Source organism: Pantherophis guttatus, chromosome 2 (genome assembly GCF_059756535.1).
Source record: "Pantherophis guttatus breed Tessera chromosome 2, ASM5975653v1, whole genome shotgun sequence".
NCBI lineage: Eukaryota > Metazoa > Chordata > Lepidosauria > Squamata > Colubridae > Pantherophis > Pantherophis guttatus.
Window position 1 is genome coordinate 24,744,077 of NC_142064.1, and position 19,498 is coordinate 24,763,574.

The window sequence follows — 19,498 nt, forward strand, 5'->3', positions numbered from 1 at the left end:
CCCCGCCCATCCACCTCCTTCTTCCCCCCCCCCCCCCCGCCTCCATCGTTGGTGTTTCCCCATCCCCACCAGCTGGCATCAGCATCTGTGCGGCAAGTTGGGACTAGCTGAAAATGTAATGTAATGTAATGTAGTGTAATACATAATATAATAATATAATATAATATAATATAATATAATATAATATAATATAATATAATATAATATAATATAATATAATATAATATAATATAATATAATATAATATAATATAATATAATATAATATAATGCAACACAACGCAATACAGGAGAGGAGAGGAGAGGAGAGGAGAGAATAAAATTAGTGTAGTGTAGAGTAGAGTAGAGTAGAGTAGAGTAGAATAGAATAGAATAGAATAGAAGAATAGAATAGAATAGAATAGAATAGAATAGAATAGAATAGAATAGAATAGAATTCCTTATTGGCCAAATGTGATTGGACACTCAAGGAATTTGTCTTTGGTGCATATGCTCTCAGTGTACATAAAAAGAAAAAATACATTCGTCAAGAATTATAAGGTACGACACTTAATGATAGTCATAGGGTACAAGTAAGCGATCAAAACATACTAGGAAACAATATAAATCATAAGGATACAAGCAACCAAGTTACAGTCGAATGCTTGGATGCTACGTATTATCATGTTTGGTGGACCTGTAGGAAAGTTAAGGCTTTTTGGATAAAAATATGGTGGGTCATGCAGAATGTTTTGAAGAAAAAAATTCAATTTTCTCCACAATTGTTTTTATTGGGTATAGTTAAGGGTTTTACACGGGGTGAAATAAAATTAATATTGTATATGATAACAGCAGCAAGATTGTTGATAGGTAAATATTGGAAGAATGAAGCTTTGCCTACTATCGAGGAATGGACTTTGAAGATGGCCAGTTTTGCAGAGATGGCGAAGATTTCAGCATATTTAAAAGATTGTTCACAAGAGACTTATGAATGGGAATGGAAAAGGTGGATAGAATATGTTCAGAACAAATACCAAACTAGAAAGTATCAAATAGCTTTTATTTGAAAACAATGTATTAGAAATATCTTAATGTAAAGAGATAAAGAGGGAAAATTATATAGGGGGAGGGATGGGTTCAGGTATATATATCAGTGTTATTAGTTATGAGTACATAATAGGGAAGTCTGGGGGGGGAGGGTTAGGGAGGGTTAGGGAGGACGGGAAGTTTGGGGAGGAAGGTGGGGGGGTGAAAAAAGGGGTGAAAATGTAATTGTAAAACTTTTGCAATAAAAAAAAAAACATACTAGGAAACAATATAAATCATAAGGATACAAGCAACCAAGTTACAGTCGTACGTGGGAGGCATGGTGTTTTTAAAGGCCTGGGAAATAAAAGGGATACTCCCTGTTAAGTCTGTTGGGCTTTGTTTTTCATTTTATGAAAAAGTGACTTTAAACAAACAACCAGATATAGAGATTCGAGATTCTTAGATGGAAATTTTCACGCACTCTTCTTGGCAATATTATTGAAGGGGTTTGGCACAGCCTTCTAACAGGATGTAAAGGTTTTTTTTCTTTTATTTTCAAGGCAAACTTGCAACCCTGGGATTTCCTTGTGGTCTCCCATCCAGGGACTAATCCAGCCTGACTCTGCTTAGATCCACCAGAAAACATGTTGTACCATCTGAGACCAGAGGCTATTTGACAAAGACAGTATGCACCATGGTCTGGGACCTGATTGACTGATTAAGACTTTTAGCAACCACATACACTTTTCCCCATGTTTCAGCTACTCCAACCATGCACCTATCCACCTTGTTGCTAGCCATCCTCTACTCTTTCCTCCCACCTTTGCCAGCATGACAGACTTCTCAAGAGAGCAAAGTCTTCAGATGTCTGAAGTAGGATAATGTGAAGGTAGTCAGTTGTGTCTTCAATGAGAACTTTGGGTTCAGTTTGTTTTGCCAATTTATGGTTTCTTTGGTTGTTCATGTTCAAAAACTTTTATATTTTCCTATTCTGCTTCTTCAAAGCCCAAGTTTCGCTACCGTAGTCACAGGGAAAACCATTTCCAAAACAATTCTGCCTTTGTAGGTTTAGATATATTCTGGCATCTGAATATTTTCTCTTAAGGCCTTCATGGCTGCTGTACTGAGTGATCGTCTGTGAGGTATTTCTTGACTGCTGATTTCTTTATGTTGATGGTTGATCTTAACAGAAGTTAATTAAATACTTTCATTATCACTTCTTTTTGTATCTGTTATGATTAATTAGATCTTTTTTATATTTAATTTTAATCTAATTTCCCAATAGGTTTTCTCTATCTATCTATCTATCTATCTATCTATCTATCTATCTATCTATCTATCTATCTATCTATCTATCCATCTATCCATTTTCCACCTCACCCATCTCACCTAATTTACAGTGGAAAGTGAATTCTACATTAATAAAGGCACATGCCATAAATAAGGTTTTGCTCCTATTTCGATATTTATTTAAAACATTTATAGTTCAGGAATTTATAGTTCAGTTTATTTAAGAAAAAAGCCCACCAACCTATTAAGTCTTAAATATAACACTCATTGAAATGCTTATATCCTAAGGATGTTTCCTAATATAAAATAAAATCTGTGTGTTTCTTGTAACTACCAACAAATACTTTCCCCCTATTTCGACTCATCTCACCTGACCAAGCAGGGAGGTTATGTTGTGGGTCTCATTGGCTAAAGGAAAAGTCTCTCCTCTGTTGTTGACGCTGCCCTATGTAACATCTTGTCCCCAGAGGGGAGGCAGGCTCCCACTCTCCTGGCCTTCCAAAAAGACCTGACATGGGGGTCTAAGAGTGACATGCAAGCTTGGGGATGGTTAGTGGCTGGAGAGTGCTCCCTCTAGTTTTTAATCTTATTTCACTTTTTTAATTTCTGTAACTCTTAACTATGTCTTTAGTACTGTTTTTAATTATGTCACTTTTCATGGTTTTTATTTATTTTATTTGCCCCGACCCTCTGGAATGGATTGCCCACTGAGCTCAGGACAGCCCCCGACCTTCTTTCCTTCCGTCGTGAACTGAAGACGTGGCTCTTCCGCCAATTAAATTGATCCGTTTGGGGGTACACTGGTATAATTTTAAATCATTTTTTAATTGGGTTACTGATTTTAATTTGGTATTGTATTGTGATTTGTATTGAAGTTGTCATTTTGTAAGCCGCCTTGAGTCCCTAGGGAGAAAGGCGGCATATAAATTGCAATAAATAAATAAATAAAATAAAAATTCGTAAACCACCCAGTCACTTAAGTGATATGAACAGTATAGAACAGTGATGGCTAACCTTTTTCTTGTCGTGTACCGAAAGCTCGTGCTGTGCCCATAATGCAATGTGCCCCCCTTGCACATGCATGCATGACCCCGACTCCCCATGTCCCGCCACGCATGCGCATGTGACCCCCTGCCTCATTTTGGGCCTAGCAGGCCTCCCTGCAGCCTCCTGGGCCGAAAAATGGGCCGGGGGGGGCTGCATCCCTCGCGCATGACCCCCTGCCCACCTATCTCCCACATGTGGCCCACCCCCAGCGCATCCTGAAAATCAGCTGGCCGGCGGGAGGCAAGCATGCGCGATAGAGCTGAGCTAGGTGATGGCTCATGTGCCCACAGAGAGGGCTCTGTGTGCCAGCTGTGGCACCTGTGCCATAGGTTTGCCATCACGGGTATAGAAATTTGATGAATAAACAAACAAACAGGTGAGTAAATGGCTTAATGCTAAAACGCAGCCTCATTCAAGGTTTGCTTTTAAATGTAGAACACTCACTTTCCAATCTGTGCTTGGTATCACCAAAGAAACAACTCTGATACAGAAAAGACATTAAAAAAAACCCACAACAGACATGACTGCAATTTACTTATCAAGCAATAAAGTACTGTGCCAATTTAATTAGAACATATTATCTTGGTTAGGCCTTTTTGTGGACTTTGAACAATATTGAGAAAACTATATAAAAAAACAAGTCAACAGCGTTAGATGTCCATATGTGGGAAATTTTATTTGGGTATCTTGGTGAAGCCACATTTCACATTTCTTTCTAATTTAATATTTAATCTTAAAAAAGAAATATTATGATTTGTTATAATTTATATAAATTTTATATAATCATCTGCGAAGTTAGGGACCATTGCTTTTTCAGTCAGATTAAAGACGGACAACCTCCCTTGAAATATTTTTGACTCCAGCACGCTTTGTGGAAGAAGCCAGAAGAGAGTCAATATCATTTATAACTTTTGAAGTTTTTTCCAGAGACTCAGTTATGTTCTTGATATTGACATCTTCTGCCAAAAAGACTTCTTTTGATACACTTTCTGTAGCTAGGTCAGATGACAAATTTCTTCCCACAGTTGAAATCCGACTTGGAATATTGCTGTTGTCGACTAAAACTATAGTATGTAGTTAAGGAGAAACAAGATACTAAAAACAGCCACTTCTCTCTTCTGTTACTCAAATTAGAAGGAACTTGTTGAGTTGCTTTTCACTGTATCGTATTCTGCAATGCCAATATATATGTATATAAAATTTTACAAAAACTTCCCTTTGACTGTGTCTCTGTGAACTTGGAACACAACTAAACACGCACATCACAATTTAGAATTTGGAATATTTCATTAAATAATTCATATCCATAGTTAATGATAAGTATGGCATAACAAACATTGTCACAAGAAAGTCTGTACCATTTGGATGTTATTGTTCCTAGCTATTTATTGCTGCTTTGACTGGAAAACTGAATCAGAGTTCCCAACAGGGCAATTATTGGATGCATCAAACCAAGAATTATCTATTTTAAGAAGTGTTGTGAGGATTGAAAAGGTGTAGAAAAGGATACAGTTGAATCGTCTTATTTTTTCAAGCTCAGCCGCAATTGACCTATGAGAAAAAAAGAAAAACCTAATTAAAATGAACAGTGTAATATTAGTAAAATCTAGTAGAACAGAATGTCCCTCTAAAAAGTGAACACTAAAAGTTTGTTTCATTGCTTCCATTTAATATACTTCTAAAAAAAAATAGGAATTACTGGAAAGTGAATGCATGTTTTGCTACTAATTTGCAGAACAAACGGTACTTTTAATTAAAATGGAAAAAAGACCCTTAATAAATCCAATGGATGGCTTTTATAAAGCATCACTGCAGATTTGAGAATATTCAGGCTTGTTTTAGTTAAGAATACCAGCTTTGTTGTTGAATGGATTCTTTTGTACTGGTATACGTCTCTCTGTCCTTGTTCAGGCTTTTGCACCATTCCACCACTGTTGTGATATATCTGCATTAAAGAAAAAGGTTTTGTTACATCTGGTGTAAATGGGAAACAGCTTTTAAGGACTCACGGCAAATGTGGAGCATCTTATGAACATCAATTAAGTTAGTAAAAACTAATAAAAAATAAAGAGCAGAACAAAAATGCAGGAAAGTCAGTAACTTCTATGGGCTTATCAGCAGAATGGATGAGGGCTGCATGAAAGTGATGGTGACATAAGAAATAGGAGGGACATGAGTGTTTAATCGTGGAAACTATTTTGGCAACAGTAGAAGGACATATTCCTTGTACCGCTGCATATAATAATTTTTTCTGTGATTATCTGCTAACTTAAGGATTGCACAAATCTTAATAGTTGTGTAACATAACACAAAGAATTCTGGAGGAAAAAATGTAATTCTTGAAAAACTATCAACAACTATACAACTACTTTTAACATCTACCATATTTTAAAAAGTAATTTTTAAAACAACTTCCACCATCTTGGTTTTAGAGAAGTTTAAGTCTCCGAAAATTCTCCACAAGTACCTCTCATAGGGCCCAGGATGATCAATCTGGAACAGCTGTTGTGCTCCTTCAGGACAAGTCAGTTTACACCAACCTGCATTGTTCTCTTGAGGATTCTTGGACAAAAGAACAAAAAATAAAATAGGAAAGAATGTCTAGTCTCCCTGTCCACTGTAATTTATTCTAGGTCATGTTGATTTCCTAGTCTGTTTCTAAACTGGGGGAACAGGTAGCTTTCTGGATCTTCTGCAAGATGGAAGACTTAAAGACTCTAAACATCACATGGAAGACACTGAACTACTTGCTCAAGACTGAAAATGCTTGCTGCCCGACATGCTATAAGCATGGGAGGGATTTAATGCTAATCTTCCATTAAAACTATTTTTTCCCTATTTAGTGTGTTCCTGCAACATGCATGCGCGTATAAATAGAACATAAAATAAAATCATCACTGGAGGCTTTCAAGAAGAGATTGGACTGCCACATGTCAGAAGTGGTGTAGGGTCTCCTGCTTGGGCGGGAGGTTGGACTAGATGACCTACAAGGCTCCTTCCAACTCTGTTAATCTAATCTTATGTAAAAAGTCTATTCAGGGCAGTGTTGAACACAGGACAGGCATTGGACATTTTAATGTGTCCGTCCCCCCCTCCCCCCCTCCCCCAGGTCCATGCACCTTAAAGTTGCCAAGGTCGAGAAACACTGTTTTACAAGGTCATATGTTAAATAGCCAATCTTAAAAGTTGCCAAGGATTGTTTATAGGATGGGCACTTGGGCACTTATTCTGATCTGATTCGATTTATCCAATGATCCTTCTTGGTATTTCTTTAAATATGAAATAAATAACTTTACCTATTGTTCACCTGACTGCTCTTTAGAAGGTCAGATCCTGAAGATGAAACTCAAATACTTTGGCCACCCAATGAGAAGGAAGGACTCCCTGGAGAAGAGCCTAATGCTGGGAACGATTGAGGGCAAAAGAAGAAGGGGACGGCAGAGAACGAGGTGGCTGGATGGAGTCACTGAAGCAGTCGGATTGATCTTAAATGGACTCTGGGGGATGGTAGAGGACAGGAAGGCCTGGAGGAACGTTGTCCATGGGATCACAATGGGTCGGACACAACTTTGCGACTAACAACAACATTGCTTACCTGTGATCTTCCAGAGTGAGAACTGAAATCCCACTCCATATTCAGGACTATCCCATCACAAAATACAGCATATATTTTCTTATCTGAATACGCAAAGAATCTTCCTACATTAGGAACAAATGTTTCAGCCACAGGGAGTGGTAACACTTCTCTTCCACCTGTATCAGAAGACTATTAAAAAACAAGTGAAATCAAATAAGATACATTTTACTTGTATTAACTTATGCTAGTATTTGATTATCACATTCATACCTACCAACTTCCAGCAGCAAACATTATAATTATGTGTCAAGGAAAGCATATTCTCAAGATCATGTTGAAAAACTCTAATTAGAAAAATAAAAAAGAGAGATTCAAATTTCACTTTAAGTTGCAAGCCTTTTAAAACATTTAAATCAGGGGTGAAATCAGGCAGGTTCTGACAGGTTCTGGAGAACCGGTAGCGGAAATTTTGAGCAGTTCGGAGAACCGGTAGCAGAAATTTTGAGTAGTTAGAGAACCGGCAAATACCACCTCTGGCTGGCCCCCGAGTGGGGTGGGAATGGAGATTTTGCAATATCCTTCCCCCAGGAGTGGGAGGGAATGGGGATTTTGTAGTATCCTTCCCCTGGAGTGCGGAGGGAATGGAGATTTTGCAGTATCCTTCCCCTGCCACGCCCACCAAGCAATACCATGCCCACCAAGCCACGCCCACAGAACCGGTAGTAAAAAAATGTGGATTTCACCACTGATTTAAATGTATTACTCATACTGTTCATTGCTGTTAATTATTACATATTAACTTAATTTTAATAATGTTTTGAAGTTCTAAATTAACACAGGATATTTTACTACGTTAGCTCACTAACTAATGATGTTACTTTGAAAAAATAATTACTGTTATAATGCTTCTAACCCTCTACCCTATTTATTTTTAGTTTTCCATTTTTTTCTGGTTTTCTTCTTGACTGTATTGTTAAATATCTGATGAAATAAAAATGTTTGGAAAAAAATTATAACTACCAAAGTCATGCCGGCCACATGACCACGGAGACGTCTTTGGACAGCGCTGGCTCTTCGGCTTTGAAACGGAGATGAGCACCGCCCCCTAGAGTTGGGAACGACTAGCACATATGTACGAGGGGAACCTTTACCTTTACTTTAATCTAAATAAATGAACAAATATTTAAAAGAAAGCAAAGTGCCTCACCTTACTGACTGTGTTATTATTGTCCCTACAGAGTAGAGACTCCCAGGGACATCTGGTGGTAGACTGCTTACAGAATACATAGTTTCTTCTATCTAAAAGATGAATGTAATAGAAAAAAAAAATAACTATTTACAAAAGCGCTAACCAACAAAGTAAGTACAACAGATCATTAAACTATTGGACACCAAATCAACAGTTATTCATTATACTGTTTAAAGCAATTTGTTCCTTTGGTGTTAAATGACGTCCAATGACATCAGGAGCCTGGATAGCTCAACAGACAGACCTCTGTAATTTAACACCAGCTGTCTGCAATTAAAGTAAGATCGAATCTTGCCAGGCTCAAGGTTGACTCAGCCTTCCATCCTTTCTAAGGTAGGTAAATTGAGGACCTAGTTTGTGGGGGCAATAAGCTGACTTTATATAAATATACAAAAGTATGAAGGCTATTGCTTAACGCATTGTAAGCCGCCCTGAGTCTCCAGAGAAGGGCGGCATATAAATCAAATTTTAAAAAAATTGCTCTAATCTCTTGTTTTTGTGACATATGTCACAGATAATTGTAGGTCTGATGCAGCTCTGTCAAAAATAAAAACTAAAAGTGCAAGACTGCCTATAAGACTGTTGATAGGTGTAGGGATTTCAACATGAACATAAAGCACCTTGGTTCTGACAGTAAATCCAGGAATTAATGTGGAAGTAGGATTATCTGCTCGGAAAAGAAAAGAAAAACTGATGGTGGGGAATATTCTAGGAAAATGGGAAATTGGGTAATATAAGAAGGAACCATGTTACCAGTTTGATTTTGTTTGGAAAAGGTGTTTGGTCGCAGACTATGACAAAATGGGTTTCTTAAGACAGAGTTAAGGGTCATTATGTTAGAAGCAGTCAGGATAACTTGCTCTTTGTTATCTTCTGTTTCATGAAAGGAAAACCAAACATTTAAACCATGGTTGCAGGTCTAGACATCAAAAATCTCACATCTGATTTAAATAATGGTAAGAACCCTAGGTACAAAGAATTGGACATACAGTATATGAACAAACAAGTAAAAAATTACTAGATGCACTAATAGTCTATACAGTCTTGGCTTTGTTGTTACCTGCAAAGGGGCAAGAAAAGAGTACTGTGTACACACCCACACCGACACCCACACCCAGAGTACCTCTTCTTCCCTCGCTAATTTGTTAGCCATGGTTCTTAATCTATCACAATCCTCATTTTAAATGGGTTAGTTTTACAGCGTTCTTGAAAAACAGCTATTATAAAATATTCAAGAAAAGTTTTACTTGCTGTTATTTACCTGTTTGGTTTGTGGGTTAATACAATGACGAGTGAAGTATTTCCCCAAAAAGAAACCTTCTGATTTAAAGACTGATCCATCACCAGGATAGATTTCTATGCTTCTAAGTCCAAGAGAAAACCTAATAGAAAGTATGGGTCATTAGCTCCACTATGTTTTTATTATCTCAATAGGTTACATAGATTAATTGTAGACAAATCCAGATCCGATTCTGGAAGAAGGCTAACAGAACCCCATTCAGATTTTTTAAAAAAACACTCATAGTCTTATTGATCCATGGAAGAAAGAATTACAATCTGTAATTAAATACTGAAATTAAAGAAATATCAAAAGGTTAAGCAAGTTTTTCCATTCTCTTGAACAATTAATAAATTAAAGTATTACAAAAAACCAGGGTTAAGGAATAGGAAAAAATGTATGCTAAATGTTTTAAACCATTGGCCCCCAACCTTTTGAGCATCTGGGGCCGGTTCCATGGAGAGGTTTTTCTGTGTCCTGGGGGTGTGTGTGGTTTTGCGGGCTGCCTGCATCCTGTGGATGGAGCTTCGCTTGTTTGTGCAGCTCGGTTTCTGGCATGCTGGTCCATGGACCGGAGGTGGGGGACCCATGCTTTAAACCATGAGATCTCAATTTGAAGTGACTCCCAAAATGGGTTTGGTAGTCTAAAGGCAGTGTGATAAGTTATAGGTATAAGATTTCAGAGATATTTATTTAAATAAAGTGGTTTAAAAAAAAAAAAAGAAATACTACTTCTAGTGAGTGGACACTTTACACTATAAAATGCTACAACAGTAAAATAAAAAATCCTGCCAAATCAAACCTGACAGGGTCTCAAGACTTTCTCACCCCAAGCCTGGGAAAATTGTGAGGTTTTCAATGGCTTTCCAGAATGTTATCAGGACAGGCAATGGGAAACAGTTGTCCAGGTAGTCCCCATTGCCATCATAATCCCAAGATGTTTGGATCATTAAGTGGGAAGTGGATAAGATCCCAAGTAAACAGCAGGGGAGCTGCCAGGGGCTAGGGGAGGCCTGGTGCAGATGATGTGTAAGTGGAGTAGGGGATGCTGTGATATGGCAGCTGAAGGAAGGCGGGAGCAGGTCTGTTCGAGCAGAGGGAAGAGGAGGGAAGGAGGATATGCTGTGCAGGAAGGCCTGAGGTGTTTGTGTGCGGGAGGTGTTACCAGAACAACTTGTGACCTTCTCTGCTGGTTTCCCCCATTAGCTTTGCTTATGGGAAGCCAGCAGGGCAGGTTGCAAATGCGGATTGTGTGACCATGGGACGCTACAACTGTCATAAGGGCAAGCTGGTTGCAAACGACTGAATCATGAGCACATGGCCATGGGGGAACTACAATGTCAGGATTCATCCTAAGTAGCACTTGTTCAGTGCCATCATAACTTCAAACAGTTGCTCAATAAGTGGTTGGTAAATAAGAAGTGGTTGGTTAAATAAGGACTTCCATTATACTGGCACACGGATGCTCATTAAAAATCTATAATTATTATTTTGTAAATTCTTCAGTGTTCTTACAGATTTATTAGTCTTTAAAGCTCCTTTCATAAACACACATGCGCATACCTGTAAATAATACCCTTGCTCCAAAGTACTTTGATAGGTTGTGAGTATGAGTGATATCCATCCTCCTCCTGTTTTTGTTCAAAAATATCAGTGAAGGTCCACCTGTGGATCAAATCAACGTTTTTTTTAAAAAAACTATTATATTGTTATTAGACATACATAAAGCATATTTCAATACAGTGGTATTTATACACTGTTGACCAGAGATTATGAAAGCTCTAATGTTTAGACGACTTAGACCTTTAAAGATAGAAAAAATGTAAATAGAAGAGTATTAATTATGATTTGAATTTTGATGATACTTGGAGAAAATTACACACATTGTCTGCATTGGTATCAGAGGTGGTATTCAGCAGGTTCTGACCAGTTCTGGAGAACCGGTAGCGGAAATTTTGAGTAGTTTGGAGAACTGGTAAATACCACCTCTGACTGGCCCCGCCCCCATCTATTTTCTGCCACCCGAGTCACAGCTGATCGGGAGGAAATGGGAATTTTGCAGTAACCTTCCCCTGGAGTGGGGTGGGAATGGAGATTTCACAGTATCCTTCCCCTGCCATGCGCACCAAGCCACACTCACAGAACCGGTAGTAAAAATTTTTGAATCCCACCACTGATTGGTATGGATGTTGGTATGATTTTAAACAGATTTTTAGCTATTTAAAAGGCAGTTTTTAAAAAAACGGAAATAAAGGACACAGACATTTTAATCTTACGAGACCACCTGCTGCAACCGATAACCTCCCACCAACCAATATGCTCTCACAGAGTAGGCCTACTCATAGTACCATCATTAAAACAATGTCGTCTAGTAGTTCCAAGGGAGAGAGCCTTCTCTGTGGGGGCACCTACTCTTTGGAACAAAATACCCCCTGGAATACGAATAATCCCAGATCTTCGCACTTTCCGACGTGCCCTGAAGACCTTTCTGTTTCAACAAGCAGGGCTAGCATAAACATCTAAATTCTATGCCAAGGTCTTAGCAGATACACTAAGTTGACTCAATTTATTATTTACTGTTTATTAATATATATATATTAAGGAGAAGGGCAGTATAGAAATTCAATTAATAATAATAATAATAATAATAATAATAATAATAATAATAATAATAAATAAATAAAACTAGTTTACCTGTGTAGAAATGGAGCATGACAACTGAGAGGTAAAGCTGAAGGTAGACATGTAACTGTGTCAGCCATTCTGCATTCATTAGCAAGATCCAGGCTTAGGCTATCGTCTTCATTCTTTCCTTTATTAGAGCCAACTTCATTTCTACTATGTGACTGATGAATTCTTAATGCTAATGACAAAGGGTACTTCCATTCTTCAGGGCAGGATGACACTGATATATGCTGTATAACCCTACAGTATTCAAATAAACTCTTCTGGGAAGACTGAGATATCTTATCTTCTTTTTGCACAGCACTTGAATTGTTCTCTTGTGCACAATTTTCTCTAACTACATTGTCCTTCATTTTTATCCCTAGCAGCCTTGAACACGTTTTTAAGTCAGAACTTTGGCTGGTACTTTCATAACTTGCTTGGGCTGACTTACAGGAGCTCCTCTTTGAAAACGATGGTGGGATTGTCAGCCCCTCACTTACTCTGCATAAAAACTCCACCGTAAATTCTTGCTGAAGCTCTGGTAAAAAAAGAGAAGCATGTCCATCTAAAGATGTGAGTTTCACATTGCCATTTAGCAGACACATTTCCTCATTAGCCCTATGAAGGCCAGGCCATTTGGCTTCAGTGACATCCGTGAAAATAACCTGCAGAAGAGATTGAGTTTGAAAGTTCTGATTAGGCTTTCCCAAAGCCCTGCCAACAGCAGATCAAAAAAAGAGATAAAGAAAGGCTTGTATTTCTCTGTTCATATCCTTTGGCTAATAGGAAAGAATAAATTTACCGTATTTTTCGGAGTATAAAATACTCCAGACTATAAGACACACCTACTGTACTTTTTGGGGGAGGAAAACAAGAAAAAAAAATCTGCCTCTGCCTCCTAGCAATTTGACTCCTTGCAGCAAACAGCGGAGGCTGAAAAAGGGGCGCGTGAAGGTGGCAATTGGCAATGGCAATCCCTGCAGCCTGAAACAGCTGATGGTCGGGAGGCTGATCCAACCGACAATCAGCTGCTTGTGCTAATCAGACTGTGCTGAAGCTGAAACTGAAACGGGCTGTTGCTGTTAGGAGGCAAATTGCTGTAAGGCAGAGGCAAAAGGGTGGGGGCTGGCGGGGCTACATTTGGTGTATAAGACGCACCCAAATTTTCACCCTCTTTTAGGGGGGAAAAAGTGCGTTTTATACTCCGAAAAATATGGTAAATTAACTCAGGGTATTTTTTCTGAACTCAGCAAAAGAACAGGGGACCATATCTAACCCCACTTATTCTGGCGTAATGCAAATTCCATCACAACTCTTTCTCTTTTATTTTTTTTCTGGGATGAATCTTCTGGTCTTAGAAACAGCCAGCTACCAAGGTGGTATAGAAGTGCAATGGGAATCTCAAGTCGCAGCTTCCCTCTTTGGAGGTCAACAATTTCAATTTTAGAGAAGGAAATTCACTATCCTATGGAATTTGGAATGCTATCTCAGGAGGTAAAAGATTGTAGAAAAAAATAAATATAAGTGGAACAGAGTAGATAATGGAACTAAGAGATGTAGCTTGCAAACATTACAGTTTATCCAAACAAAGATAATTTCCAGGAATTTTCAAGGATTATTATGGATAACAAAAAAATGATAATATTACAAAATTAATTTTTATATAATTTAGGAGGTATTTGTGATAAGGGACTTAAACCTAATGCATTTCTTCTAGCTGCAGTAAGATGGTATCAGACCTTCAATACAGGAATTAGGATTTGACTAGGAAACCCATGTCACATAGGCCAATACAACATTTATTACAGTTAGAGTAACAGAATCTTGAAAGGGCTTCTCCCCTCCTTTCCTTTATCTTCTTGTGAACTAGGAAGGCATCTGTCTCAGACATGTTACATTCTTGCCTTGTACTCAGGCCTTTTTTATTTGACCATGGCCTCGATAACAACTCTTTTTGTCCCTCAAGGCCATTCTCTCTTCCCTCTACAGATAAAAATGATTCATTAATAGAAGTATAGCTGAGATTTTTAAATATGGAAAATAGGAATGGATCAGTTTTCTTGATGTAATTATTTATAAGGAAATTATGTAAATCAGATTCCAATTATGGGAATGTATACATTTCAGAACCTAGTAACACCTTAAAATAAAAACCATGTTTTATCAAATATTCTTAAGAACATATAGAACTGCTTCATTATGGATTTTAGGATTACTTGTCAGTAAGAATGATTAATTATTCATTTTATATATATATAAAAGATATAAAGATATATAAAACCCACGGTGCGCAGTGGTTAGAATGCAGTACTGCAGACTACTACTGCTGCCTGCTGTCTGCCTGCAATTTGGCAGATCGAATCTCACCAGGCTCAATATTGACTCAGTCTTCCATCCTTCCGAGGTCTGTAAAATGAGGACCCAGATTGTTGGGGGCAATACGCTGACTCTGTAAACCATTTAGAGAGGGCTGTAAAGCACTGTGAAGCGGTATATAAGTCTAAGTGCTATTGCAACCAAACAACCAAATGTATAACCAAGTCAGTAAAGAGTTCAGCAGAGTGAGTGACTCTGTCAGATCTGGGATAACTTTTAGAGTCAAGACGATTTTCCTTTATTACCTGTTTTGAACAAGCCTGAGAACCTGGTATAGAGGTCAAGCCCCACTTAGTCCTCCAGTAAAAAGTGAGGTGGTGAACTACAGGGGCTCACATGGAAAGCGTCACACTATAAAACTTAGTAGCAAACCCAATCAAAGCATATTTCCCAAAGTGACTGAATGCAATACTCAAGGCTGATCTGCTCAATTGGAAAGTCACTATTGGATAATGAACTTCAAACAAATCCCAACACAAACATCAAGCATGATTGGAGGAAATTGGCAGTGCGCCTGTAGAGCAAAAGATGGAAACTCTTAACCCATCTGGGATTATGGGTTTCCTGATTTATCAGCAATGAACTATGACACGAGGACAGCGTATTGTGCAAACACAGATGTGTACTAATTTCTTTTTTATCTGTACTTCCAAATGAATCAGTATAACTATGTTATTGTCTATTTACTTATTTGTTCCCTATGACTATAGTTAATTGTTGTACTTTATGTCCCTATGACTATAGTTAAGTGTTGTACTTTATGATTCTTGATGAATGTATCTTTTCTTTTATGTATACTGAGAGCATATGCACCAAGACAAATTCCTTGTGTATCCAATCACACTTGGCCAATAAAGAATTCTATTCTGTTCTGTTCTGTTCAATTCAATTCAATTCATCCAATAAGATAACACATAAAATTAGCCAATCAAATATTTCATTGGAATCCATGTTTGTTTCCAAACACATACTCAAAACTTACATTTTTCCTTTCTGGAGGTATAATGTCTGAAGGTAAATAGGGTCGCTCAGAGTACTGATTTCGGAAATCTATTGCCCGCAAGAGTTGTTCCTAAAAAAAAAAAAAAGGAAATAAAATTTGATTTTATATATTGGCAAAATCACTTAATTCTTACTCCTTAGCATTATTGCTATACAAGAAGTTCTTTTAAAATGTCATCCAGCCTAGTTTCTGATTTTAAAAGAAGAAAAAGGAGATTTTAACTTGTAATGGAAAGTAAGCAAAATCCATCTACTCTATCTTCGCACAGGTAATTTACTGGCATCCAGGTCTGTACCACACAAAGCTACAGTTGCAAGCTTTCAAGGGAGATTTGTTCACCAATACCATTCTTCCCATGAGGAATCCTAATCTAAGTGGATCAGCCCAAAGAATTCCTTAGTCCAGTTTTCTGTTCTTGTAAAACAGATGTAGCTAGACACTTATGGGCTGCGTAGAATTAGGACATGTATAGGACTGTATAATGATCACAAGTTTGATCCAAAAAATCTCACAATTTTAAAAATGGGACCAATACAACCTACAAGAACATTTTACACTTTGGGATGCTACTGTTTAACATTCTGGCCATTGCCCATTTTATTTTATTTTATTTTATTTTATTTTATTTTATTATTTTATTTTATTTTATTATTTTATTTATTTTTTTATGTAATTTATATGCCACCCTTCTCCCGAATTCAAAATGTGTAACTCTTTAATTGAATTGTTTTGAAGGCTCAACATTGTCTTCACTGAATATCTTTTAAGCTTCCTCATACAGGTATTCCTCAATTTACAACAGTTCATTTAGTGACCGTTCAAAGTTACAACGGCACTGAAAAAAAGTGACTTATGACCATTTTTCAGTTACAACCTTTGCAGCATCTCCATGGTCATGTGATCAAAATTCAGATGCTTGGCAACTGGTTCATACTTATGACATTTGCTGTGTCCCAAAGTCATACGATCACCTTTTCCAACCTTTTGACAAGCAAAGACAACCGGGAAGACAGATTCACTTAACAACTGGATTACTAATTTATCAACTGCAGGGATTCACTTAACACCTGTGGCAAGGAAGGTCGTAAAATGGGGCAAAGCTCACGTAACAAATATCTCACTTAACAACATAAATTTTGGGTTCAATTGTGGTCGTAAGTCAAGGACTACCTGTACTACCCTCTTTGTGAATGGTTCTTTTTTTTTTTAAAGTTATGTTTATGTTTGGTTATAGTAGCATTTATATGATGATCACTGGGATTGATGATAGAAAGAATTGGGTTGAATAGAGCCGTAGTCTGCTGGTATGTCAGTGATGAATTTGCCTTCTTTGCTGACTTTTCAGAATTGCCAAATTTTTGCTCAGCACTTTTCTTTAGACTTTAAGCAAAAGATTTTCTACTCCAATCCTATTATCCCAGGTCTTTTCCTCTTGCTTAGAGAACGAAGGTTTCACTTACCCGATAGAGACTAATAGCAAATGGTGTCCTCTGACGAACTCTTTCCGGTGGCTGTATTGGGTGAGCAGAGGGCGGAAGGGCCTTTTCAAATAAGTACTCTGATCCACATGGAGAAAGGAGCAATCTGGAACCATCTACATAGTGGACTTCCACTGAATTATCTTCATAAAGGATCATGAGACTTTCCGACCCCATCACAACAATTAAAAACACATAAAGTGTTTTTACAAAGTGAATCTGTGAAAGGAATCACAACTGATTATTTAGCATATAGGTGTGGATAAGGAATGGTATCAGTAATGTTACAGGTAGCCTTCATTTACCGACTATATGCTCAGTGACCGTTCAAAGTATGAAGGCTATTGCTTAACGCATTGTAAGCCGCCCTGAGTCTCCGGAGAAGGGCGGCATATAAATCAAATTTTTTAAAAAAGTTACAATGGTGTAGAAAAAAGAGATTTATGACCAATCCTTAAAGTCACCACAGCATTCCCTTGATCACGCAATTGCAATTTGGGTACCTTGCAATAGGTTTGCATTTAGTCGCAGTGCTCTGCGATCACTATTTGCAACTTTCTCAGATGGCTTCTCATAATCAAACTCAATGGGAAACTAGCAGAAAATTGTGGTCATGTGATGTTGCACATCACATGACCACATAACAAACGTGGGTGATTCAGTTAACAACTGTGGCTGAAACTGATGAATTTATGGCTTAAGTCAGGCATAGTCATGTCATGTTTCGCTTCACAACTGACTCTTAGCAATAGAATTGCTGAAAAAAATTGTGGTAGATAAGCAAGGACTATGTACAAATGTGTACTACAAAAGTGTACTATACTTTTGTTCAGCACTATGAACTCTACAAAAGTCCTCAGCAGGTAGCGCAATCTCAAGCCCTATACAGACCCCAAATGGTTGAGTACATCCCCAAAGCAGTTGTCAGATTGTTACTGCTATATATGAACATGCATTGTGATTAATTTATTATATTAAATCAGTTTCAGTTTTTATTCTAGATTCATTCTTTTTAAAAAAAATCTGGCTCCACCTATTTGTTGCTGCTCTTAGTCTAAAAAAGTTAAAGACTCCATATCCTTTTCACCATATTAGGTGAAAAGAATGGCTTTCAAGGCATTGCGGTGTTTCTTCTTCTTGCTTTCTAAAATCATTCATTCCTCTTATTGTTGAATTTATGCAAAAGTTGAAGTTCAGGCTTGGGTGTATCCATGATATCAACAGGAGCCCCCCCCCTCTGACTGTATTTTTACTACATTTATAATTAAGATTGTGGAGCAACACCAGAAATAGAGCCTATACTTTTGTGGGGCTCCTCAGCAGTTGAACTGACGGATAAAAGACAGAAGGCTTTCCTAAGATATTTATTTGGAAATAAAAGTAAATGGCTAGGATATCTACACACACAACTATTTTGATCAGAATTTGACTACTACGGAATTTGTTCTAATACAAATTGGATCACCAGGGAATAAAAAGTTATTTCACATGCTCAATAAACCCCTGCCTAGATTTGCAGATATACCCACCTTAATTAAACTATTTTTAATTTACTTGGAACAGCTTCCATCCTGCAATGATGCCTGTAACACCATCAAACAGCATCTGCCTATCTAAAGTCCTTGGGAAGAGCTTGATAGGTAGATAAAATGCTAAATCCTGTCTAAATATTTGCCTGCCTGTGCAATGAACCATATAATAACTTGGTCCCAGTGGTTATTGGGACACTGGGTACCATATCAAAAAGATCTTGGAGGGCACTTAGAAAATACACACATTTGACAAAATTTCCATCTGGCAATCGCCAAAGGATACGGATTGCTGGGATTCACAGATATACTACATCAATAGATATCCTAAATTCTTGTGAATAAGTTCTTGTGGATAAAGAGCTAGCAGCTGTGACATCACATTGTTGTGATCAGGGAATAATAATTTATTAAAATTACATGCCACCCAACTCTGAGCGGGGGGGGGGGGGCTTACAACAAAGACGTTAAACCATAAAATCAATTACAAAAAAAGAAAGCTAAAAGATGGCAAACATGAGGCCAGGCGTGGTGAACCCCCCAAAATAAAACGGTGCAAAGATTTTCAAGGAAAAAGGCTAATCGTACATTAGCTCTTACAAGCTAGAAAGAAGTTCGTTTGCCTGGACCTCTCGGGCAACACGTTCGGACGACACCAGAGGAGGGAGAAGTAACTAAAAACGGAGGATTTCTTCTCCAGCAATCCGCCGAGACGAGAGCCTTCTACTCCTCGTCTACTCAGCCGCGGGAAGCAACGCAGCGCTAGTTAATCTTCCGCTGGTGCAAACGGGGAAACCCAGTCTTAAACAACGTTACCTCGTTTAGGGCAGAATCACTCCGCTAAAGTCCTCTTTCCTCGGGGTACGAAGAGCCGGGAAACCAACCAAAGAGCGCGGGGGGCAAAAGACTCAAAGGGCGGCGCTAAAGAGGAGGAGGAGGCCGGCATTCAAACGGACTAACGCGCCTCTTTAGGGAAGGCGGAGTTTGGGAGGGACC

At 38.1% G+C, this 19,498-nt stretch overlaps 1 protein-coding gene and 1 long non-coding RNA gene across 3 annotated transcripts; one reads left to right on the forward strand and one right to left on the reverse strand.

Moving 5' to 3' along the window:
- The first annotated feature begins 47 nt into the window (after positions 1-47).
- Positions 48-2,223, forward strand: LOC117679103 (uncharacterized). Its single transcript, XR_004595279.3, has 2 exons — positions 48-115; positions 1,568-2,223. It is a non-coding gene; the product is annotated as an uncharacterized LOC117679103 (long non-coding RNA).
- Positions 2,224-3,999: 1,776 nt separating this feature from the next.
- Positions 4,000-19,469, reverse strand: C2H5orf34 (chromosome 2 C5orf34 homolog). 2 transcript variants are annotated; one of them, XM_034440833.3, is made up of 13 exons: positions 19,319-19,469; positions 16,956-17,192; positions 15,475-15,564; positions 12,144-12,781; positions 11,013-11,114; positions 9,432-9,552; positions 8,129-8,220; positions 7,196-7,265; positions 6,940-7,110; positions 5,812-5,906; positions 5,197-5,289; positions 4,855-4,895; positions 4,000-4,408 (listed from the first exon to the last, which is right to left on the reverse strand). In XM_034440833.3, the coding sequence occupies exons 2-13, from the start codon at positions 17,148-17,150 to the stop codon at positions 4,167-4,169; spliced, it is 1,950 nt and encodes a 649-aa protein (XP_034296724.2). In that variant the 5' UTR covers positions 17,151-17,192; positions 19,319-19,469; the 3' UTR covers positions 4,000-4,166. The 2 variants fall into 2 exon arrangements, with proteins under 2 accessions (XP_034296724.2, XP_087741773.1); XM_087885647.1 differs by lacking the exon at positions 19,319-19,469 and adding an exon at positions 17,279-17,316.
- Between the last annotated feature and the right edge of the window lie 29 nt (positions 19,470-19,498).